General features: G+C 47.1%; 1 protein-coding gene across 1 annotated transcript in view; it reads left to right on the top strand.

Annotated features, from left to right (window-relative positions):
* Positions 1–25,332, top strand: part of Muc4 (mucin 4, cell surface associated) — a 49,077-nt gene that overhangs the window by 13,264 nt on the left and 10,481 nt on the right. The window contains exons 2-16 of the mRNA XM_078043968.1: positions 4,246–8,358; positions 10,117–10,250; positions 11,498–11,662; positions 12,457–12,612; positions 13,247–13,377; positions 15,170–15,258; positions 19,454–19,633; positions 19,794–19,919; positions 20,552–20,671; positions 21,009–21,217; positions 21,737–21,827; positions 22,254–22,421; positions 22,754–22,855; positions 23,333–23,563; positions 24,521–24,658. Of these exons, the coding sequence (XP_077900094.1) occupies positions 4,246–8,358; positions 10,117–10,250; positions 11,498–11,662; positions 12,457–12,612; positions 13,247–13,377; positions 15,170–15,258; positions 19,454–19,633; positions 19,794–19,919; positions 20,552–20,671; positions 21,009–21,217; positions 21,737–21,827; positions 22,254–22,421; positions 22,754–22,855; positions 23,333–23,563; positions 24,521–24,658 (6,153 nt within the window). The remainder of the gene's footprint in view (positions 1–4,245; positions 8,359–10,116; positions 10,251–11,497; positions 11,663–12,456; positions 12,613–13,246; positions 13,378–15,169; positions 15,259–19,453; positions 19,634–19,793; positions 19,920–20,551; positions 20,672–21,008; positions 21,218–21,736; positions 21,828–22,253; positions 22,422–22,753; positions 22,856–23,332; positions 23,564–24,520; positions 24,659–25,332) is intronic.

Below are 25,332 nucleotides of genomic sequence, written 5' to 3'. Positions count from 1 at the left end.
AATTTAAAAAAATGTTCAATTTGTTCAAGTTTTACATTTTTATAAATTCATCAGAGCATTATCTTTCTTAAATTTTTTTTCTGAAGCTATACCCCCCTTTTAAAATTCCTATTAATTGTCTTTTCTTTTCTTATCCATATTCCTCCTTCCCTATTTCCTCCTTTCCCTTTCATTTCTTTCTCTCTTAACTTTGCCAGGAGGTTGGTTATTTTATCTTAGGAAAAGAGAATCCCAACTTTGGGCTACATTAATTCTATTTTTAATCCATGTCTTTGTTTAGTCCGCTTAGAAGTGTGTCTCTAGGAAATAGTCATTATTAATGAAAGTACACAATCAAGTGAGTCACTTCTTTCTTAACCCTCAGAGCTGATTCATAATCACTCCCACTCACTTGAAAGTCTAAATGACTCTCTTAAGAAGAGAAAGTGCTGGAATTACAATCAACTATAGGAACTGGACTTGAACCTAAATTCTTCCCTGGGAGTTCATCTCCCTGTGAATTTCCTCCTGTGAGCAATGAGCTTAAAAAAAAAGCTGGGGACAGTGGTGCACACCTGTAATTCCAGTGACTTGGAGAGCTGAGGCAGGAGGACTATAAGTTTGAGGCCAGTGTAGGCGACTTGGTGAGACCCTGTCTCAAAATAAAATAAAAAGGGCTCAAGATGCACTGGTAGAGCATTCCTAGATTCAATCCTCAGTACAAAAAAAAAAATTTGAGAGGCTGGGAGTTTAGATCAGTGTTTCAGTGGTAGAGCACTTGCCTAGCACGAGTGAGGCCCCTGGTTTGATCCCTAGCACCACAAAAACAAAAAATAAACAAAATGTGACTAGTTAAATTAACATCTGATTAGGATATAGGGCTGGAGTATGTATACCTATTTCTCAACTTTCTGCCAGATTGGCACAAATGTTAAAAATTTTTTAACAAATGTAGAAATCTGTGGCTCAGTGGTAGAATGCTTGCCTAGCACGCATGAGGTGCTGGATTTGATCCTTAGCACCACATTATAAACTAAACAAACATAATAAAGGTATTGTATTCATCTATAACTTAAAAAAAGTAGCAATTTAATTTACTCTAAAAATAATGCTGTTCAGAAAATTCCAGATGTGGGGCTGGGGATGTGGCTCAAGCGGTAGCGCGCTCACCTGGCATGCGTGCGGCCCGGGTTCGATCCTCAGCACCACATACAAAGATGTTGTGTCTGCCGAAAACTAAAATATAAATATTAAAAAAAAAGAAAATTCCAGATGTGAACAATTCATAAATTTTAAATAAATTTTATCACAATGTATCATTCTATTTCTTATTAGTTATTGTTAATCTTTTTCTGTGCCTAATTTATAATAAAACTTTGTTAAAGGTATGTATATATAAGATAGTACATGTAGGGCTCAGTTCTATTAGAGGTCTCAGGCATCCACTGGGCTCTTGGAATATGTGCCCAGGGTAGACATGTATTGGTGTGGTTCAGTGTAATATTTCCACACATGCATACAATATGCACTGAGCAAATTCCACCTTCCTTTGTCATCCTCCCCCCATCACACACACTTTCCAACTGCTAGAATTCTAAAACGGGCTATTGTCACCTTGGAGAAAGCAACACTGTCCAAGGAAAGAGCAGTGCTTCAGCCTCACCGTTCATATTTCTTAAGAGAATGACACCCTTTGATTTATAGAAGAGGATTTTTAATGAAGAAGCAAATACTGCAAATGTGTTAAAACTATGTTTGCTGTTGTACCACAATAACGATTATTTCTCAGCATCAACCTAAGGGTTGAATCAGAAAGAACTTAGCTCTGTGATTTTTGTTTGTTTGTTTTTGTTTTTGCTTTTTTGTTGTTGATGGAAGTACTGGGGATTGAACCCAGGGGCTCTTTACCACTGAGCTAAATCCCTTTTTATTTTGAGACAGTCTTGCAAACTTGCTGGGGCTGCCCTTGAACTTACAATCCTCCTGCCTCAGCCTCTCAGTTGCTGGGATTACAGGTGTGCACTACCACACCCAGTTTAGCTTTGTGATTTTTTTTTTTAATTGTAGGTGGACACAATACCTTTATTTTGTTTATTTCTTTCCATGTGGTGCTAGGATCAAACCCAGTGCCCCACATGTGCAAGGCAAACACTACTGCTGATCCACAACCTCAGCCCAGCTTTGTGATTTTTTTAAACAAACCTTTCACTTTTGGGAAGCTATTTGTTGTTGTTGAAAAACATCAGTACAAGCTACTCAAACTAATGGAAAATAAAAAATGAAATTAGATGGTTTTCAAACGACTTCTATGGTCCTTATCTCTTTATCTATTAAGGGCTACATCTCAGACCCTAGGTATTTTGCCTTCCTCGGCACCTTTCTTCTGTAAAAAAACCCCCAAACCAACAAACCAAACAAAAAACCACTAATGCAATTGAAGCTGGATTCATTGATTTTTATGTTGATTTTTTCCCTTTCTTATTATAAAAGAAATTAATATGAAAACATTCTGTGGGCCCCTAAAAGTACCTTGGGTCCCCAATTTAGTGGCCTCCAGACTTCACTTCTCTGCTGATCTGCTGCCCATCACAGAGACATGGGGCCTTGGGAAAACTGCCCATGAAGATTTGTTTTGGGTTCAGCCACATCCTCCCTGTGTGATTTTGAAAATAGAACAGAATTCACTCCTCTTTCCAGTTAAAAAGAAAAAGTGAAGTGGGAAGGGGACGTTCAGATTGAAAGTAGAGGGGACCAACGAATGAAGGACTGTCCATGAGGAAAACAAAAGGAAATCAATTATGCATCTGAAGATAAGGCAGGAGACCCTCCCCACCCCCTGCTCCCTAGGTCCTCACATTGTCCCCAGAAGGAGGGAGTGGCACTTTGGCTTGAGTCCTCCTAAATTCTCCTGTATTATTGTGCACTCTCTCAATCACTTTATACCAAATAAATGAAGCTGTGTAACCAGCTGCCCTAGCAGAGGAGTTGAAGCAGGGAGGGTGTTCACAGTCATGCATCTCCTCATGGTGAGGACACATTCTGAGAAATGCACTGCTAGGTCATCACATCATTGTGCAAACGCCACAGAGTACTCTCGCACTAAGAGGGCTACAGCATCACTAGGGGTCACAACCTCATGCCACCACAGTTTGAGGCGGTCCACTGAAGTGTCCTTCTATGGCTCATGACTGTGCACTTCACAGCATTTTTTCTGCCTCTTCTTTCTAAAGAAGATCCTGTTGGGCTGGCAAGGTCCTTGGGCTTTTCAGGTGGGTAATTGAGAAAAAAGAGAGGAAAAGAGGATCATGGAGCTCTTGCTGGGGTGAGAGATTTGAGGGGATGGGTTGTGTTTAACCCCAGGTCTGAAAATACCCCAGTGTACTGTTTATTGATCCCAAAGGAAGAACTTGAACTCCATAGAGAGGTTTTGGACATTGTGTCACTCCCTCACTTCTTGGCAGCAGGAGGGGACACCATGGAGGGCTGTCCATGCCTACAAGCAGGGGAATATACAGGATGAGGTGCATAGCCACTGGGTTTCTTCTGACGTTTTAGGAGTACATTCCTTTACTTTAGAACCAAGATCGTTCTATTTAGATCCTCTCGCAAGGACTGAAAATAAGGAGGGGGGTCAGCTCCCCTCTCCATTTCCCTCCTTACCACATTCTTTAGAGACCTTCTTATCTCGCTGCAAGGGTTCCTAGGCACTGGGTAATTTTTATCCCAACAGATTAGAAGATGAGTAGAACAGAAAAACTGATAGGAGTCAGTACTAGATTAAGGAGAAGAAGAAGGGGTCATGAAAGAGAAGAAGACTACTACTCATCACCGTGGCAGTATATAGGACATAGGGAAACTTTAATTTTTTTAACTGCATGATCTGTGTGGGTATTTTAACTAAAGAATATTTGACTGAAGCACAGGGACCTGAGTTTTCAAGCTTCACATGGGGAAGGTAAGAGATGCACTTGATCAATTATGCCTATGGGATAACCATTGCATTAGCATATTTGCCTACTACAAAGGGAAAAGGTGGCTGCACGTCCTTTGTTGTGTTTGCTTTAAAGGTACGGATGGGCCGCTGAGGTAGAATCCCTAGCACTGGTTAAAGATTTAGAGCCTTAAACATTCCAGAGGAAATTAAAATGGAATGAAAAAATTGGGTCAAGAATTTTGATTTCAGTGAGATAAACACTCACTTCAGCCTAAAAAAGTCCTTGTAACTTATATGACACATCAGTGACTCCCTTCCTTAAACTCTTTCAGCAGTACTATCCACTTCATGGAATACAAGTAGTAAAACCCCATACACAATGACAACAGATGTGTCCACCACGACAGCCTTTACAGCAAAAAGCATAGGGACCACATTACAGCCTGGAACTACAAGTCTTCCAACAGCCACCTCAGGGGTTTCCAGGACAACAGGACCAGAACCATCAACTGTTCCAATATCCACATACTCCACCCAGGAAACATCTGCGTCTCCTCCTCCCAGCCCCTCCCCAGAGGGGAGCACATCAACCCTATCAACCTCCCTGAGTGGAAACACTCTGCCAGTGACCATTTCAGCAGAGACATCCCCTCCTGGTGAGTCCACCAGCTTGTCTTCTTCCAGTGTCAGCAATACACCCACAGTGACAACAGAGGTGCCCACCACAACAGCATCCACAGACTCCACTGCAGAAAACACAGGGGCCACATCACAACCCGGAACTGCAAGTCTTCCAACAGCCACCTCAGGGGTTTCCAGGACAACAGGACCAGAACCATCAACTGTTCCAACACCCAGCTCCTCCACTCAGGAAACAACTTCATCTCCTCCACCCAGCCCCTCCCCAGAGGGGACCACATCAACCCTATCAACCTCCCTGAGTGGAAACACTCTGCCAGTGACCATTACAGCAGAGACATCCCCTCCTGGTGAGTCCACCAGCTTGTCCTCTCCCAGTGTCAGCAACACACCCACAGTGACAACAGAGGTGCCCACCACAACAGCATCCACAGACTCCACTGCAGAAAACACAGGGGCCACATCACAGCCTGGAACTGCAAGTCTTCCAACAGCCACCTCAGGGGTTTCCAGGACAACAGGACCAGAACCATCAACTGTTCCAACATCAAGCTCCTCCACCCAGGAAACATCTGCATCTCCTCCTCCCAGCCCCTCCCCAGAGGGGACCACATCAACCCTATCAACCTCCCTAAGTGGAAACACTCTGCCAGTGACCCTTTCTGCAGAGACATCCCCTCCTGGTGAGTCCACCAGCTTGTCCTCTTCCAGTGTCAGCAACATACCCACAGTGACAACAGAGGTGTCCACCACAACAGCATCCACAGACTCCACTGCAGAAAACACAGGGGCCACATCACAGCCTGGAACTGCAAGTCTTCCAACAGCCACCTCAGGGGTTTCCAGGACAACAGGACCAGAACCATCAACTGTTCCAATATCCACATACTCCACCCAGGAAACATCTGCATCTCCTACACCCAGCCCCTCCCCAGAGGGGACCACATCAACCCTATCAACCTCCCTGAGTGGAAACACTCTGCCAGTGACCATTTCAGCAGAGACATCCCCTCCTGGTGAGTCCACCAGCTTGTCCTCTTCCAGTGTCAGCAATACACCCACAGTGACAACAGAGGTGCCCACCACAACAGCATCCACAGACTCCACTGCAGAAAACACAGGGGCCACATCACAACCCGGAACTGCAAGTCTTCCAACAGCCACCTCAGGGGTTTCCAGGACAACAGGACCAGAACCATCAACTGTTCCAATATCCACATACTCCACCCAGGAAACATCTGCATCTCCTCCACCCAGCCCCTCCCCAGAGGGGACCACATCAACCCTATCAACCTCCCTGAGTGGAAACACTCTGCCAGTGACCATTACAGCAGAGACATCCCCTCCTGGTGAGTCCACCAGCTTGTCCTCTCCCAGTGTCAGCAACACACCCACAGTGACAACAGAGGTGCCCACCACAACAGCATCCACAGACTCCACTGCAGAAAACACAGGGGCCACATCACAGCCTGGAACTGCAAGTCTTCCAACAGCCACCTCAGGGGTTTCCAGGACAACAGGACCAGAACCATCAACTGTTCCAACATCAAGCTCCTCCACCCAGGAAACATCTGCATCTCCTCCTCCCAGCCCCTCCCCAGAGGGGACCACATCAACCCTATCAACCTCCCTAAGTGGAAACACTCTGCCAGTGACCCTTTCTGCAGAGACATCCCCTCCTGGTGAGTCCACCAGCTTGTCCTCTTCCAGTGTCAGCAACATACCCACAGTGACAACAGAGGTGTCCACCACAACAGCATCCACAGACTCCACTGCAGAAAATACAGGGACCACATCACAGCCCGGAATTGCAAGTCTTCCAACAGCCACCTCAGGGGTTTCCAGGACAACAGGACCAGAACCATCAACTGTTCCAACACCCAGCTCCTCCACTCAGGAAACAACTTCATCTCCTCCACCCAGCCCCTCCCCAGAGGGGACCACACCAACCCTATCAACCTCCCTGAGTGGAAACACTCTGCCAGTGACCATTACAGCAGAGACATCCCCTCCTGGTGAGTCCACCAGCTTGTCCTCTCCCAGTGTCAGCAATACACCCACAGTGACAACAGAGGTGCCCACCACAACAGCATCCACAGACTCCACTGCAGAAAACACAGGGGCCACATCACAGCCTGGAACTGCAAGTCTTCCAACAGCCACCTCAGGGGTTTCCAGGACAACAGGACAAGAACCATCAACTGTTCCAACACCCAGCTCCTCCACTCAGGAAACAACTTCATCTCCTCCACCCAGCCCCTCCCCAGAGGGGACCACATCAACCCTATCAACCTCCCTGAGTGGAAACACTCTGCCAGTGACCATTTCAGCAGAGACATCCCCTCCTGGTGAGTCCACCAGCTTGTCCTCTCCCAGTGTCAGCAACATACCCACAGTGACAACAGAGGTGTCAACCACAACAGCATCCACAGACTCCACTGCAGAAAATACAGGGGCCACATCACAGCCCGGAATTGCAAGTCTTCCAACAGCCACCTCAGGGGTTTCCAGGACAACAGGACCAGAACCATCAACTGTTCAAACACCCAGCTCCTCCACTCAGGAAACATCTGCGTCTCCTCCTCCCAGCCCCTCCCCAGAGGGGAGCACATCAACCCTATCAACCTCCCTGAGTACAAATACTCTACCAGTGACCATTTCAGCAGAGACATCCCCTCCTGGTGAGTCCACCAGCTTGTCCTCTTCCAGTGTCAGCAATACACCCACAGTGACAACAGAGGTGTCTACCACAACAGCCTCCACAGACTCCACTGCAGAAAACACAGGGGCCACATCACAACCCGGAACTGCAAGTCTTCCAACAGCCACCTCAGGGGTTTCCAGGACAACAGGACCAGAACCATCAACTGTTCCAACATCAAGCTCCTCCACTCAGGAAACAACTTCATCTCCTCCACCCAGCCCCTCCCCAGAGGGGACCACACCAACCCTATCAACCTCCCTGAGTGGAAACACTCTGCCAGTGACCCTTTCTGCAGAGACATCCCCTCCTGGTGAGTCCACCAGCTTGTCCTCTCCCAGTGTCAGCAACACACCCACAGTGACAACAGAGGTGCCCACCACAACAGCATCCACAGACTCCACTGCAGAAAACACAGGGGCCACATCACAGCCTGGAACTGCAAGTCTTCCAACAGCCACCTCAGGGGTTTCCAGGACAACAGGACAAGAACCATCAACTGTTCCAACACCCAGCTCCTCCACTCAGGAAACAACTTCATCTCCTCCACCCAGCCCCTCCCCAGAGGGGACCACATCAACCCTATCAACCTCCCTGAGTGGAAACACTCTGCCAGTGACCATTTCAGCAGAGACATCCCCTCCTGGTGAGTCCACCAGCTTGTCTTCTTCTAGTGTCAGCAACACACCCACAGTGACAACAGAGGTGCCCACCACAACAGCCTCCACAGACTCCACTGCAGAAAACACAGGGGCCACATCACAATCCGGAACTGCAAGTCTTCCAACAGCCACCTCAGGGGTTTCCAGGACAACAGGACCAGAACCATCAACTGTTCCAACACCCAGCTCCTCCACTCCGGAAACATCTTCGTCTCCTCCTCCCAGCCCCTCCCCAGAGGGGACCACATCAACCCTATCAACCTCCCTGAGTGGAAACACTCTGCCAGTGACCATTTCTGCAGAGACATCCCCTCAGGGGGCAGCCACCAGCACAGCAATACCTCCACTTTCTAAAACCTCTCTGACTCCTACAACCCCTGCTCTCACCACATCCACAAGTTCCCGCCCAACAACTTCCCCACGCCCTGTCCAGGTGGGGCAAGGTGAGTGATGCTCTGGAGGTGGTAGCTCTCCCCCTGCAACTGAACTAGATGGGAAGGCTGCAGTGCTGGTAGGTGGACTGAATTTGCCAATGAAGGCCCTGGTGTGTAGTTGAGGGAACCAGTTCTCTGGGTACCTCACTGCCCTAAATGAGCCATAGAAATACAGTCTGTCTGCATATTCCCTTGGAGGGGTGGTCTAACTCAGTGCTTAGTCTCACCATAGCTTCCTCATTTTCTATTCTCTTGGTCAGAACAATCTTTACAGGAGACATTTAGAAGTAGAATTGGGTTCTACAGGTAGCTTTGTGCATGGCAGTGGGCCAGGAGCTGGAGATAGGGAAATGATCATGTGCCATTCATTAGGGGACAGATCAACTCTCTTACAGATGCCAGCCCAGGAAACTAGGAGCACAAAATGGAAAGCCCCCAAAGGATGTGGGAAATGGGTTCAAGGTGGACAATAGGTTTTCAGGCAAGAGTGAATAGAAGTGCAAGCTGGACACTCCAGGCAGGGAGAAGGATCTGAGCAATGGAACAAATGCATGGAAGTGAAAAAAAAGCATCTCAGTGTCACCTGGAGAGGAGATCCTCAAAACATTAGGGGTTGCCAGAAGTAAGATGAAGAATATGAGAAAGCTGGTGTGTGCAAGAATCCCGTAGGTAAGGGAAACCAGGAGGACACAGACTTGCCTTGTATGAATGGCACTGTGGCGGCTGGTGTGGACACACTCGCAGGAGGGGTTAGTGAAGAGGCCAAGGGAGGTGGTCAGGCCACTGCAGTACCCAAGCTAGATCAAGAGAGGGCGCCAAGGGGTCAGCGGCTCTCAATATGGAAGCAAGATCCATTTGAAAAACATTTAGGACAAGGTCTCTCAAACTGGAGCCCAGGGATCTTTAGGTCCTAGAACAAATTCTAGGAAATCTTCAAGTTCATTTGGAGAAATACTATTTTAGGAAACAAGTCCCATTCTATGAAAAGTCCTTTCAATTACTAATCTTTACTGCATCAGAGTTTAATATTTTAATTCTTAAAAGAATTAGGACTCCTAAAACAGCTATAGAATGGTTTGTCCGTGTTCTGACAGCAGGACTGGTTTTGCTCCAGCCTGGGGGATGGTAAGTGTTTTAGTCAGCTTTTTCGCTGCTGTGACGAAAAGATCTGACCAGAGCTATTTTAGGGGAGGAAAAGTTTATTTGAAAGTTGACAGTTTCAGAGGTCTCAGCCCATAGACAGCTGGCTTTCCTCTGGGTTCAAGATGAGGCTGAACATCATGGAAGAAGAGGGTGCCTCTTCTTGTGTGGCATAGGGAAGCAGCTCACATGATTATCAGAAAGGAGAGTGAGAGAAACTCCAGTTGCCAAATTCAAATATAGACCCTAAAGCACACCCCAATGACCCACGTCCTCCAGCCACACCCTTCCCGCCTTCAGCTACCACTCAGCTAATCCCATCAGGACGTTAATTCACTGACTGGGTTAAGGTCTCACAACCCAATCTTCGCTGAGCCTTCTTGCATTGTCTCACACATAAGCTTTTGGGGGACTCCTCACATCCAAACCATAACAGTAAGAGTAAATGAGGAGATGAGTGAAATACGTGGAGAGAAGAGTCCTTGATGGCTCCCAGTCAGGACCTGCTGGAACACCTTGAGGAACACAGGACAAGGGTGAGGAACAGCTTGGGGAAAGCTCCCTAGGGATCACTGTGAGCCTGAAAGGAGGTCAAGGTCCACAAGGACTCTTCTCTGTCCTGGCCAGGTGTTCCCCTCTTCCCTTATGGGTTCAGCTCTGGAGACCTGCAGTTGTCTATCAGGACTGTGGACTTCACCTCGCAGCTCTTCAAGCTCCAGATTGGCTTCCCACTTGGCTTCTCTCTGCGGGATTCTCTCTACGTGAGTCTCTGACTACAGCCCTAGTGGTAGGACCTGTGCTTTCTGGGCCCTGCTTCTCTGTTCAGCGTTGGAGATGACCCTGTGACTAAAAGGAAGGGAGGATGGAAGCCATCTTTTCTAGGCCTCATTTTGACATTTACAGCCTTCTTTGATGTCAGAGCTCTAGCTGAGGGAAACAGGAGTGAGGCAAACCTCCCTCCCCTGTAAAGAAGAACAAAAAGAGACAGAAGCAAGCAAGGTGCAGGGGCAAAGTCAAAAGGGCTGCTTATCTGAGATGCAAAGCTTTATTTATATCCATAGGTTACATTAGGTCATTGACATCATTAGTACATATTGCTCATTGTATAAAGTTACAGTTTTGTGGGCAGGTTTAGGCCCAGTGACACATTGGTGTTGTCTAAGAAAGTTCCTTTATTCCCAGAAGCTGAGTGTCTGAGATTAAGGTTGAGGCTGATAAGACTGTAACACAGAGCCTCCTTGTGAAGGACATTACCATAGCAGCTGGGCACTGGGCATGTATCAGTCATCTTACTAGTTCCAGGGAGAAACTGTAGAATATTTTAAGTGTGGATAACAGGGCGCCTGTTACCCTCCAAGAGTTTGCTCACCAGAGGAACGCTGCCTTGTACATTTCCACAGCCAGAATCCTTACACTCCCCATGTGGACCAAATGTCCTTACCCCAGTAAAAAGAGAAGAGGGCCCAGTCAGCTCACCCCTGTTTTCATGGGACTTTTTTATGAGTAGGAAGCTGTACTTGGCAAACTTGAGCAGTTTACATGCCACCTCCCTCTTCTATAATTACTTCCTGGTCCTCTCTGGCCCATGTCTCCCAAGGAAGATTTTGTACACAGAATTGGCCCCTGTCGCCCTCAGGGAGGGCCCTTAGGACACAAGATGAGGAGGAACCAAAGGTGAAAGTGAGGGTGTCAATGTCTTTGGCCTCATCTGAGGGTTCACAGGCTTCAGGATGGAGCTGGGCAAAAGCCTGGGGTCTACACCGAGACAGGACACAGCCTATCACCCTCAGATATGAAGACTGTCCCGAGGTTGGCGAGTATTTGTGAGGTTATTATGTAAAGAGCTCTCCCAGAAGACAGAAAGAGGAGATGTAAGCCTCCAGGGGTGGTTGACATGTCTGATCTAACCAGAGAGGCCGTTGGGGGCCATGCTTCTGAGGAGCTGGCCCGAAGCTAGGTTGGCTCCTCACTTTCTCCCTGAATGCTAACCAAAAACTCCGGTTCTCAGTTCACAGACAACGGCCAGATCATTTTCCCCAAGTCAGATTACCAGAAGTTCTCCTACCCCAATCCACCTCTAGGAGGCTTCACAGGAAGGGAACCTGTGGCCATGGTGGCTCCATTCTGGGATGATGCTGACTTTTCCGGCCGCAGGGGAACCATATTTTACCAGGTGGGTCTTTCAAAGCCTGGGAATCAGGATCCTGGAAGTATCACTTCTGTCATTGCCCGGGCTCACGTGGGTAGGGATTGAGACTTAATACGGGATAGGGAGGCTAAGCCAATAAGGAATATTAAACAAACTCAAAAATATCCTAATCTAACCATGTGAAGTCTTGCAGGCAACAGGAATAGGGATTGGCAGGTCAGCAACTGATTTTAAAATAGGGCTGTAGGTGAGCATGTAGCTCAGTGGTAGAGTGCTTGCCCAGTATGTGTGAGGCTCTGGGTTTAATCCCCAGTGCCTCAAAAATCAAACAAACAAAACACAGGGCTGCAGAGAGTCTATTCTAACAAGTCTGAGTCAAACAGGGCCTCTCCTGTGCTCCTAGGTTGGGTTAATAATTCCAGACAGTGGGAGCATATGATGAAGGCTACTGCAGCAAATGTGTTTTGTGCCCTTGCCATAATGCACTGCAGAGGCTCCGGTCAGACATGGGGAGGTAAAAATGGGCACACGTGGCCACTCAATGTGAGCTGGTTTGAGGTAAGAGATGCATGAGTTCAAGTCCAAAGGACTTAGATTTCTGGGTGGGGACTCCCCCACCCCATTCCATGTACCTCAAGTTTTCTTGCAGTCCAAATTTAAATTTGGACTAAAGAGTAAAAACACAGGCCTAGAACAGGAAAGCAGGGGCAGTATGGGAGCACTAAAATGAGTATGATTCCTAAGCAGAAAGTTGGGATCCCTCAGGGGTCTTGAATGGAACCCTCATTTTCTTGTTCTTACCTGCCTTCCTTTTCTAGGAATATGAGACACTCTATGATGAATACAACCCGACAGTTCAGCAGGTGGAGACTTGGATTGAAAAGTTCACAAACACCTGGAGCTATAAAGCCAAGTGGACCCTCAAGGTCACATGGGTCGATGCCCCTGCCTATCCTGCCCAGTGGACCTTTGGAGTGAGTGAACCAAAAATGGCTCCCTGTGAGACATGTGGGGTCAGCCATCCTAGAATCCCAGGAAGGGGCTACTCTTCTAGAACCCTCTCTGACTCAAGGAAAGTAGGAAAGCTTGTTGATTATAGCAATTCCTGCCAGAACTAATTGCTGAGCACACACCGTGTGCCAGGCCTGCCTCAGCCCTTTCTTATACGACTTCACAATAGCCTGGAAACCAGAAACAGGAAATGGCATTTTTTTTTTATCAAAAATGTCTGACTATTGGCAATTTCATATGATTTATATATTAGTCAGTTTTGTATTACCATGATAAAATACCTGAAACAGGATACTTATGAAGAAAAGAGGTTTATTTAACCTGCAGTTCTGGAGGATGAAAGTCCAAACTGTAGTGTAGGTTCATTGAGGGCCCCTGTTGGCTGCATCACCTCATGGCAAGGATAGCAATGCAGGAGCACATGTAGGAGCCAGCAAATAATTTCATCTCAAACTAGGACTAGAGAGCATGCGTGGAGCCAGATTCACTCTTTTTATTACAACCTTCTTGAGAGAACTCAAGGGGTCACATGAGAACTACTACTAGACCCAATGTGTCTCATAGGCATCCTTATTTTTGTCTCCTACCAACCTCCAGACCAACACCTACCAAGCCATCCTCTCCACAGATGGGAGCAGATCCTATGCCCTGTTTCTCTATCAGAGTAATGGGATGCGGTGGGACCTAACCCAGCGCTGGGGCAACGGGGTCCTCATGGGCTTCTCCAGGTAAGGCATGGAGGCAAGGCTTCTGTACTGAGCAGCACACTCCACCCCCCGCACAAGGCATGGCTCCTCCTTACTGATGTGTGTGATTCGCACTCACTTCACTTCCCACAGTGCTTCCTTCATTGCTCTTTCTGATGAAAAATGCCCCAATGCGTCCTGCCATCTTTCCTACCCTAGTCCCTGGGCATTGCACTATTTTTTTTTTTACTTTGCCTTCCCTAGTTTCCATTGACATGTTGATTTCTCTTCACTCCTCAGATACCATAATAACAGCCATGTTAAAACCTTACTATGTTAAAAACTTCATAGACATTATTTTAGTGATTATCACAACCATCCATGAGGTAGCGCTATTTGTTATGCTCATTCTGCAGATAAGGAAACTGAGATGCAAACAGATAAGCCATTATCTGAAAGTCTGATTTGAACCAAAACATCTGAGGCTAGAATCTGCTTTCCTGGCTTCCTGAGAATTATCTACCTACCTAGGGGCACCTAGCAGCTTAGATGGCACCGGACGTAGAGGAGGGAAGGGAGGGGTCTGTGGATGGGTGCAATGTGGGTACCTGTGTGAGGACGTGACCCAGCCTCTGACATAATGGATCCCAACCATATGCTGGTGTGTAGCACTCTGTAGTGAAGGTTACATGCCATTTATTACTGGCCATTGCTGCAAATGATTTTCTCTTACATTACAGTGTATTCAGGTTGCCCTATAATTGCATTTATTTCACTTGATTGTTTTTCTTTCTGGTTTTTTTTTTTTTTTTTTTGGTACTGCTGATTGAACCCAGGGGGCACTTCACCACTGAGACACATCCCCAGCCCTTTCTCTATATTTTATTTAGAGACAGGGTCTTGCTAAATTACTTAGGGCCTCACTAAGTTGCTGAGACAGGCTTTGAATTTACTATCCTTCTGCCTCAGCCTCCCAGGCCGCTGAGATTACAGGCATGTGCCACAGTGCTCGGCTTCACTTGATTCTTGATGTGCTGTAAAGGAGAAAGGAGTGGGATTACCCAGCTGGCAAGGAATCTCACACCACCCTGAAAACATTTAAATGACATGCATGTGTCATTTGCCTGTGTCACAGAAGAGCAAAGATCAGGAGTCACTGCTCTGTGTCATACGCCCAGAGTGAGGTTACAGGCTATGGGGGCAGTGAGGCTCCTGGCTTTCCTTCGGTCTGGACCTACACTGAGGATGCGATGGCAGTGGTAGAGGTGGTGGTGCCATCGTATAGGGTTCTCACTCAGTTCTGAGGCCATGTGCAGATGTTACTGCATTGAATACTCACAATGCTGTGAGGTAGACATCACTGTGATCCCTTTTATCCATGGTCACTAAGCTAGGAAGAGTTGGGATCATCCGTTGACTCCAGGATTGTCTGACTCAGAGTCCAGCTCTGAACCAATGCAATATGTTGGCCCCTGGCGTCTGTCCCTCTCCATCCCTAGTTTAAGGGAAACAAATGATAAGGAAGCCTGAACTCCTGTTATTTTCCCACTTCTACCTCATGGCCAAGTGGACTTACTGGTTCCTTGCAGTCAGAAATCAGATGTGGAATAAACAGAATCTTTATGCCTGTCTTCTCCTCCCTTCTCCTTAGTACAGGATCTCAGGGATTTAAGTTGGCTGCCCAACTGACCAACTGAGTAATAGGCTACCAGCTGCTGACTGCTGACCAGCTGAACTGAGTGCTGGCAGACTGACTAGCTGAATTAATGACTTTCAAAGAACAGGGAAGAACCTATGAGTGAGAGAGGACTAAGAGTCTTTCTTTTGCCTGCAGTGGAGATGGGTATTTTGAAAACAGCCCACTGATGTCCCGGCCATTGTGGGAGAAGTATCGTCCAGACCGATTCTTGAATTCCAAATTAGGTAAAAAAAACACCACCTTATCATACTTTAGGTGGACTCAGTCTTCCCTTGTCCTTTACTCTGTATGTCATGGCAGTCTTATAAAGTGGGTCCCTAAATTCTCCATCATCCTGAAAGCCTTTCCCTGCATAGTCTGACAGCCTACCCGCACACTCTGGACCTGGGAGAGCCCAAGGAGCAACTAGTGCCTTCTAGATACTGTGCTGTCTATGGAGCTCTGTCTCACATGAGCCAAATCAGATATGCCAAATCCAGGAGGTCTGTCAGTGGGGGCCCAGATCCTAGAAGTAAGGAAAATGGGAGATGGAGATATAAGTGGACAGTTAGAACCATACTCCAAATGTCCTGTCTCAGAGCTGAAATGAAAGCCCAGATAAGATCCCTTAAGAGAATCTACCAAAAGGAGTTCCAGAGATCTGAAGTTCAGTCAACATTTATTTAGCACCTCGGTGTGCTGAATAAAAGTTAAAAGGTCAACTATGTTTGCTCTCAAGCAGCTTTCACGCTGGTAAAAAGACTTCAGTATCCGGAGGCAAACCATGGTTCCTCCTCCATGACTCAATTCAATGTGCAGAGGCCCCAAAGAGAAAGAAATTATAGTTTCCAGAATGTAAAAGGGTGTTTTATCATTGAAGGTCAGCCATGTAAGTAGTTATTCAAATGAATAACCTACCAATTCATCTCAAGTTTTCACAAAACCAAGAGCAAAGCAAACCAAAGATCGGTAGAATGAAAGAAGTCAAGATCAAGGTAAAAATAAATGAAATAGAAACTAAAAGAATAATACAAAGGATCAATGAAACAAGTCCGTTCTTTGAAAAGAAACAAAATTGACGCATTTAGCTACCATAAGAAAGAGAAAGAAGACACAAATAAATAAAACTAGCGGTGACAAAGGAGACATTATAAGACACCACTGAAATCCAAAGGATCCTTAGAAAATTTTGAAAAAAAACTATATGTGGATAAATTGGAAAAATCTAGAAGAAATGGACAAATTTCTAGACACATATGACATACCTAATTGAGCCAAAGGACATTAAAAAACCTAAATAGATAAATAACAAGTGAGCAGATTGAAACAGTAAAAAAAGAGTCTACTAACAAAGAAAAACCCAGTAGTGGATGGATTCACTACAGAATTTTACCAGACTTTTAAAGAAAAACAATGCTTCTGAAACTATTCTATAAAAACGGAAAGGGGAATACACTTTCAAATTCATTCTATGAATCCAGTGTTCTCCTACTAACAAAACCTGGTAAGGCCACAACAACAAAAAAAGAAAACTATGGGCCAATATTCACGATGAACATAGGTGCAAAAGTCATCAATTAAATACTTGCAAATTTAATACAAGGTACTTTATAAAGATCATACTCTGTGATCAAGTTGATTTAATTCCAGGGATGCAAGGATGGTTCAACATACACAAATCAATAAATGTATACAAAAAATGTAATACAGCACAAAAACAGAATCAATGACAAAAGTTCTTTTTAAATATTTATTTTTTAAAATATTTTTAAACAACTGGAGGTTTACATGCAGAAGACTACCGCTGAGCCATAATCCCAGCCCCGACAAAAGTTTTATGACCATCTCAATAGATACAGAAAAATATTTTTATAAAATTCAATATCCCTTTATCATAAAAGCCCTGAATAAGTTAGGTATAGAAAGATCATACCTCAATATAATAAGGACTATATACGGCAAATACATTGCCAATATCCTACTGAATGGGGAAAAACTGAGAGCATTTCCCCTAAGATCAGGAGTGAGATAGAGGTGACCACTCTCATCACTCTTATTTACTACAGTAAATAAGCAATTAGGTAAGAGAAAGGAAGGGAGGGAGGGAGGGAGGGAGGAAGGGGCATATAAATTAGAAAGGAGAAAGTCAAATTATCAATGTTTGCTGATGATATAATTTTATACATAGAAAATTCCAAAAACTCCACCAAAAGACTTTTAGAACTAAAAAATTCAGTATAGTAGCAGGAGGAAAACCCAATACATAAAAACAAGTAGCTTTTCTCTACACCTATAAAATGAATTTGCTGAGAAAGAAATCAGAAAAGTAATCCCACTCACTAGACACACACACACACACACACACACACACACACACACAACCCTACTACCCAAAATGCAGATTTAATGCAATCTCCATTAAAATACCAATGACATTCTTCACAGAAATATAAAAAAAAATCTTAAAATTTATATGGAAGCACAAGAGACCCAGAATAGCAAAAGCCATCCTAAGCAAAAAGCATCATACTAGAGGCATCCCAACACCTGATTTCAAAACATACTACAAAGCCATGGTAATGAATTCAGCATGATATTGACACAAAAATAGACACTTGGACCAATGGAACAGAAATGAGGGCCCAGAAATCAATTCACACCTCTTCAGTCAACTGATTCCACAAAGGTGCCAAAGACATACCCTGGAGATGAGACAGTCCCTTCAACAAATGCTCCTGGAACAACTGGAGGTTCACATGCAGAAGACTAAAATTAGATCTCTAGCTCAACTTGTCCAAAAATCAACTCAAAATCGATCAAAGACCTTCATGTAAAACTAAAATTTTGAAACTACTATAATAAAACACAGGGGAAACACTTTAAAATAGTGGCACAGAAAATGATTTTCTGGCTAGGAATCCAATAGATCTGGTAACAAAAACAAGAATTAACAATGGGATTATATCAAATTAAGAAGCTCTGCACAGCATAGGAAACAATCAACAGAGTAAAGAATCAGCCTACAGAATGGGAGAAAATCTTTGCCAACTATTTGTCTGACAGAGGATTAATAGCCACAATATATAAAGAGCTCAACACAACAACAAAGTAATTCAGTCAAAAAATGTGCAAATGATCTGAACAGATACTTCTCAAAAGAAGAAGTACAAATGGACAATAAGAAATATGGAATAAAATGCTCAATGTCTTTAGCCATCAGGGAAATGCAAGTCAAAACTTCATTGAAGGCTGGGGTTAGTTTAGTGATAGAGTATTTGCCCAGCACACACCTGAGTTCTATCCTAGCACCGCAAAACAAACACAACTATTCTGAAATTCTTTTTTCACCCCAGTTAGAATAGCCATTTAGCAAAACAAATAAATGCTGGGGAAGATGTTGAGAAAAAGGAACCCTTGTACACTATGGATGTGAATGAAGTTGTATAGCCACTATGGAAAATAGTATGGATATTTATCGACAATGGCCAAGATGTAGAATTAGCACCTGTCAACAGATAAATAGGAAAAGAAAACAACATATACACAGTGGAGCACAGCCATAAAGAAGAATGAAAATGGATGGAACTAGAAAACATCAGGTTAAGGGGAATTAGCGAGACACAAAAAGACAAGTATCACATGGTCTACATGTACCTCATTTATGGAAACTGAAACAAATCAAGAAATATATTTAAAATGACCTGAAGGTAGAAGAGGGACTCTTAGGGACTGGAAAGAGGACCAGGGAGTGTGGGGAAGGTGAAAGAGGCCAGAAGGGAGGGTGAATAATGTACAGAACTGTCCCAGGGAAACCCATTGCTTTGTACAAGTTAATATGTGTTAATAAAAAAGAAAAACAGATGTTCCCTGGATGCAGAGGAAGACTCCTCAGCTGCAGGATGTTGCAGCAAGTCTCTGCTTCACATGCCAGCTTCTCGGTGGCTCCCAGATGGCCTTTGGGCACCAGCTTCTGTCCTCTTGGCTGCTTTGGCCACTGGAGGGTCTTTGCTGGTGGAGAGCAAGGGTGAGGCATGAAGGACAGTGTCTCCTGGCATGACCGAGTGGAGGGTGGTGTCCCTGACCACAATGCAGGGTGCATGAAGCAGAACTGATCTGGAGGGATTGGGAGGTGTTAGAGCTTAGAGGAAGGGATGGGAGGTTGGGAGGTGGGCGAGTAAAACCAGGGTTTGGCTCCAAGTTGGATCAAGGCAAGGCCTGCCTGCCCAGCACTTGCACAGTTTTGCCCTGAAAGCCAAAGTTTGAGGGCTTTGGAGCTCATGTTCAAAGGGTCTGAGGGAAGGAATCACTGCCAATCTGAAAAGGGCCCCATCCCAGGAAGACCTGCACAGAGAGGCAGTGAGAGACATGGGGGTGCATTCGCTGAAACAGAGCCTGTGGCCCCAGGTTCTGGGCTAACTCCCTCTTCTCTTGCCTCTCTAGGCCTCCGGGGGCTGCAGGTCTACAGGCTGCACGGGGAAGAAAGGCCCAACTACCGTCTCAAGTGCCTCTGGTGGTTAAAGAGCCAGCCTCAGTGGCCCAGCTGGAACTGGAACCAGATCTCTTGCCCTTGTTCCTGGCAGCAGGGCCAATGGGACTTACGGTTCCAGCAGGTCAACATAGGTGACACCTTCTTCCTGATCCCCACAAGCCCACCTACCATCTCCTCTGTTCATACTGTCACTCCCCTTTCTCAGCCCCTTCCCCAGAGACACCTCTTTATCATCCCTGCCCCACCTCAGGCACCCAAGCCTGGGCCTGAGGACTCCCGGCCTCGTTGCAGGATGGTGGGGCTTCCGCCACAGACACTTGTGCAGCTTCTCGTCCTGGCGTGCTGGTGTGTGCTGCAGCTATGGGCCCTGGGGAGAGTTTCAAGAAGGCTTTCATGTGCAGAGTCCTTGGGAGATTGGTATGTGCATCCCTGGAGATCTCGCTCCCACCCGCTCTGGTGCCCACCGCTCTTCCCGACCCTCCATATGAAGCCTCTTGTCTCCATTCCTTCCCAGATCTTTTCCCCTTGGCCCTCAATTCTCTTATCTCGTGAAGTTAGGAAGTTTCCACCATCCCTGTCCGTTAGCATTCTAGAGATTTATGACTAAGGGCCTCTTGCCCCATTTCTTCTTGGCCCCATGGCCCCCTGCCTGGACATATTTCCAGGCAAGGGGAGAATACTTAGCCTGAACCAGTCCCTGAGCCCACATCAGCAGGCCATTTGGGGGAAGACAGAATCTTTTCCCTGCAGAGACCCTCCAAGGGAGCTACAAAACATGGAGGTCTGGGGGAGTGGGTGCAGGGTGTTCACCCACCTTCTGTCCGTACCATCATAGTCTCCATTCTCCCCATATCCTTCCCGCTCTGGCTCTTTGGGAGCCTTGGGACTCCACACCTGCAAGGGAGACAGAATCTGATCCATCACCAGCACAGTGGGATGGGAACTGCTCTGTGCCTGATTCCAAAGCCATGCTCTTGCCACTGATGCCATCTTGCAGCTGTTCTCCAAGGCCTCCCCTCTGACCCCCTACACACCCATCTCCTCCACAGACAAGGAACTGGAGACACAGAACTGGTGCTGCCGCTGGAACGACAAGCCCTCCTTCTGCATCCTGTACCAGCAAAGGCGGCCCCGTATCAGCTGTGCTAGATACACACCCCTGCGGCCTGGTGAGGACTGGGGCGCCCGCAGAGCATCCCCTTGGCCTCTGGGATGTTGAGCCAGGACTGGGAGAGGACTAGATACCTGGGGCAGACCTGGGGTCACAAGGGAAGATGGGGATAATTCCTATGTGGGGCTGACAGCAAACAGAGGGGCTTTGAATATAGAGTTAGGGAAGGGATGTGGATGGGGTCGGGGAACACAAGTACAAGAGGCCTTGGGGGCAGGTTCTATACCCCCTGAGCATCTGCCCAGGGTTGAGTCTACTTGGCAGATGCCCTGCCTGGTGGGCAGGGGGAATCTCAGCCCTGGTTTGTTAGTAATATGTTATCTCCTTGTTTCCAGCCTGGATGTTTGGAGACCCCCACATCACCACCTTGGATGGTGCCAATTATACCTTCAATGGGCTGGGGGACTTCCTGCTGGTCCGAGCCAGGGATGGAAACTCCTCCTTCCTGCTGCAGGGCCGCACTGCCCAGACGGGCTCAGCCAGGGCCACCAACTTCATCGCCTTTGCTGCTCAATATAATTCCAGCAGCCTGGGCCCCATCACAGTGAGTGGAGGGTGCCCAGAGGATCCCTGCACCGCCCCCCCCCCCGCCGCCGCCCACGACCAGAGAGCCCCTCAGGGACCTTCAGCTGATACCAAGGCCCAGAAGGAGGAAGAGAACAAAGAATGGGAAGGGGCAGAAAGAGGGGGGGACATATCCTGCCGGTGGAGCCCCCAGAGTAAAACCTCTAAATGGCTTGATTAGGGTCCCGCCTCTACCTCTTACCAGCTGTTTCACTTTGAAGAAACCACCAAGCTTCCTGTGTTGCTTTTTTCTTGTGATAAAGTGTGGATGTTGTGCAATTTAAATAAGATAATCCAAGAAATGTGCCTAGCACAGGACCTGGCCCATGTCAACCTTTCTGTACACGTCCAGCTGGCAGAACCTCATTGCCACCCTCCTTATTGCCTTCCTCTCCTTCCAGGGACCAGGTCCTAGCTGAGTTGCTCTCTAGAGCCTCCTTTCTAGACCTCGGCCCCACCTGCCCCAATGGAAATGAAGTCTCCTCCAATTACTTTCCAGGTTCAGTGGCTCCTTGAGCGGGAGGACACAATCCATGTTCTGCACAATAACCAGAATGTGACATTTGAGACCAACGGTGAAGACCCAGAAGGTAGGCTAGGAAGGGCTGTCAGTCAGCCTTTCCTGAGTCCCTGGGTAGGAGGTCAGCAGGGCGCTTAGCACCCTGGGAGCAGTGTGCTGAGGCATAGAGATGGCAGCACTGGGCAGAGCAGAGCAGTCACCACCCCTGTAGTCCCTTTGGCATTACATTTTCTCTCCTTGCTTCCCTCCTTCCTTCCAGTGCTGTGAGTCTGCTCCTTCGGTAGCCCCCATCTCCAGTCTCAAGGAGGCAGGAGGTGCAGTGGGCCTTGAGCGTGGCCTGAGTGCTTGGGTGGGGCCTGTAGATGAGACACTCTCAGAACATCCCAGACCTGCTTTTAGAGTCTCCTCTGGGTCATGAGCCCTCACTGCTGCCAAGTCCTGTGGCCTCCAGGGTGCTGGTACTGGCTGTCTCTTCACTTGCCTCCCCATCTTCTAGGCCTAGAGATATTCAACACCACTGGAGTCCTACTGACCCGCAATGGCTCCCAGGTTTCAGCCAGCTTTGACGGGACGGTGGCCATCTCAGTCATCGCTCTCTCCAACATCCTCCATGCCTCCTCTAGTCTCCCAGAGGAGTATCGAAACCACACCGAGGGGCTCCTGGGTAAGAAGCAGGGGCTGAGACCCCAGATGGAGCTTGGTCCTTCTCCTGATGTTCCAGGGAACGTGGCCGCCTTACCACCTTCCTGTGTCCCACGTCGGTCCTTCCTTTCTCTTTGCCTTCCACATTCCCCCCAACCCTTCCACCCGCCTTCCTCCATTTTCTCCATTTCCTTCTCTTCCTTCCCTGAAGGAGATATGAGGGATATAAGGTCATGGTCCTCTCTTCCTTCTGGGACCCAAACTGAGATCCATTGCAACTGACCTGTTGGATGCTCCCCAGGGAAGGGGAGAGCCACATTCCCCTGGTGGCCAACCTCCTACTCTGTCCCTCAGGGGTATGGAATGACAATCCAGAAGATGACTTCATGATGCCCAACGGCTCAACTGTTCCCAGAAACAGCTCTGAGGAGACACTTTTTCACTATGGAATGACCTGTGAGTGTGGGCCTCAGGATCCTCGGGGTTAGATGGGGGAGACCAAGATGAAGGGTCTCTGTTTGTTGTCTCCCCAAGGGCTGTGGGGGCCAGACCTCCATCCTTGGTAAGGGTCTGAGGATTCTGCAGACACCCTAGATATGCACCCCTCCCATCCTACCTACATGTCTCCACTGGGAAGAGAGGACAGGGGAAGGGGGTGGCCCTAAGTAATGATCGAAACTTCCAGGCTCAGAAGCTGGATGCCGGTGCTGGGGTGTAGCTCAGTAGCAGAGTGCCTGTCTAGCATGCATGAAGCCCTAGTTTCCATCCCCAACACCTAAAAAGAGAAGAAAAAACAGAAGCCAAATCCATGCCTCCTTCCCTGCCCCCTCCCCTGCCTGAACATTATATGGTGAGGATAAGAAGTGGGTGCAGCTGGAATATGGCTGGAGTCCCACCCCTGGTACCACCACTGTCACTCTTCCTGTTTCATAGGGAAGATCAACGGATCAGGCCTCCTTGGCAAGAGGATCGACCATCCGCCTTCCGATTTCACCCCTGTCTTTTATGACCAACTCATAAACAAGTCCTTGGATAAACTTTTGATTTCGGAGTGTAATGGAGACAGGCGATGCATCTACGACTCCCTGGCCACAAACAGCACAGACACCGGGCTGCACACCAAGATGCTCTTTAGAAGCTACCAGCAGATGAACACCTCCATCAGTAAGTGGCAGGGGGCCCAGGGAAGGGGCGGGCATGTAAGGAGCCCCCCCTCCCACGGCGCTTCCCTCAGTAGGTCATTTTATTGGTGTTACTCCTCTGAAGATGGGGACATTGCCCTCACCGTGGCCTCTGTGGCTCTATTCAGTATGCTCCCGTGGCCTTCTCTTTCCAGCACTCCCTGCCTTGCTTTCTCCACTCCAACCCAGGGGCTCCTTTGGGTTCTTCAAACATAGGCTCCCTCTCCACTCAGACCTCCCTGGAAGGCCGGTTTCCCCAGACAGCTACCAGCTGCCCCTCTGCTCCTTCTGCGTCCCTTCCTCAGTGAGCTCTTCTTGGCCACCCTATCTAAAGTTTCACGCTCACCACACTTCCTAGTCACCTGTCCTACTTATTTTTCCCCTTTGTATTTATAACTACTTGTATTTTGTGATGTCCATAGGTATCTTTTTTTCACATCTTGCTTCTTGCTATATCCTAGAGTAGCACCATTTACATACATATTAGGTGTTCAATAAATATTTGTTGACTGACTGAATTAATGAATGAATGAATGAACAATGGGATGAAAATAGCAGGTCTCCAAGAAAGAGACCATTGAAAAGGTCCAACTGCCTCTATTTCTAGGCTAATGCAGTGTCCAAGTAGACATCAACCTCATGGTTTTCAGCGCTTTCTCAATGATAAAATAGATGATCTGAACAGGAAAGGGTTTGAGATGAGCCCTGTTCAAGGGGGGTGGGGTAGAGAAAGAGAGTCTAAAGATTTGGGCAGGTGGACAAGGACATGGCCAACGTGCTCTGCCTAGGTCTGAGGGCAGGGACAAGACTAACTCCTGCCTCCAGAGGTGGGGCACTGGCCTGGGTCTGTCTCACACAGGTCAGAGGGGAAAAATTGAAGAGAAAGCTCCCCCTCTGTCCACCAGATCCTGTCTCACATCCGGTCCCCTCTCTGTTCTAGATGAGTACCCGCCTTTTATAGATGGTTGCCAGGAGATCGAAGCTTACAGGGGGCAGACCAAGAGAATTCAATGTACCAGCAACTCTCAGGATGTCACTTTCACCCTCAGAGGCCACAATCCTGATGTGAAGCTCTTTGGTAAGAATCTGGGGGTGGGGGTGGTCAGAGGATGAGCTCAAAGTCAAGCTGGGTCATTTTACATCTCTTTACCCTGCAACATTTTTTTATTTGACTCTCCAGGACCAGCATTTCTTAGGAAGGACACCTACAATTCAAACAGGCACTTCTCCCCAGCAAATAGCAGTGACAGGCTTATGAAGATTTGACCAGATGGCTAGGCTGACTCTGGGCATAGACAATTGATTCAAAGACCAGTTAATCTGTACCTAATAATATGCAATTCTTTTTTTTAATTGTTACTTTTTAGTTTTTCATTTTTATGCAATGATCTTTCATTGTCATTATGCATTCATCAAATTATTAGAATGATCAAGTACAGCAATTAAAACTACAACATTTTTATATCTATTAAAAGAAGGATAGAAGGTGGGACAAGATTTAAAGAAACACAAACACCTCCTCTTGGTACCTTTCTCGCTACTTTTGCTTTGGTTAACCACATTTTCCTGGCTCTGTCTCATCTTGTCTGGTTTTCTGTGCTGGGACCAAGCAGAGCTGGTCCTGCCCTCTGGAAAAAGTGTTAGAGACCCCCCAGGCTTGCATCTATGATCTGGGTCAAAGGATCAAAGCACAGGGAAGTAGCTTCCCCTCTGTTGCCTGCAGTCACTGTGCTGGTGACCATTCTTTGCTAA

This window comes from Ictidomys tridecemlineatus, chromosome 3, assembly GCF_052094955.1.
Source record: "Ictidomys tridecemlineatus isolate mIctTri1 chromosome 3, mIctTri1.hap1, whole genome shotgun sequence".
NCBI classification, from domain to species: domain Eukaryota; kingdom Metazoa; phylum Chordata; class Mammalia; order Rodentia; family Sciuridae; genus Ictidomys; species Ictidomys tridecemlineatus.
The sequence above is the reverse complement of the archived record's forward strand: the minus strand, read 5'-3'. Positions and strand labels throughout refer to the sequence as shown.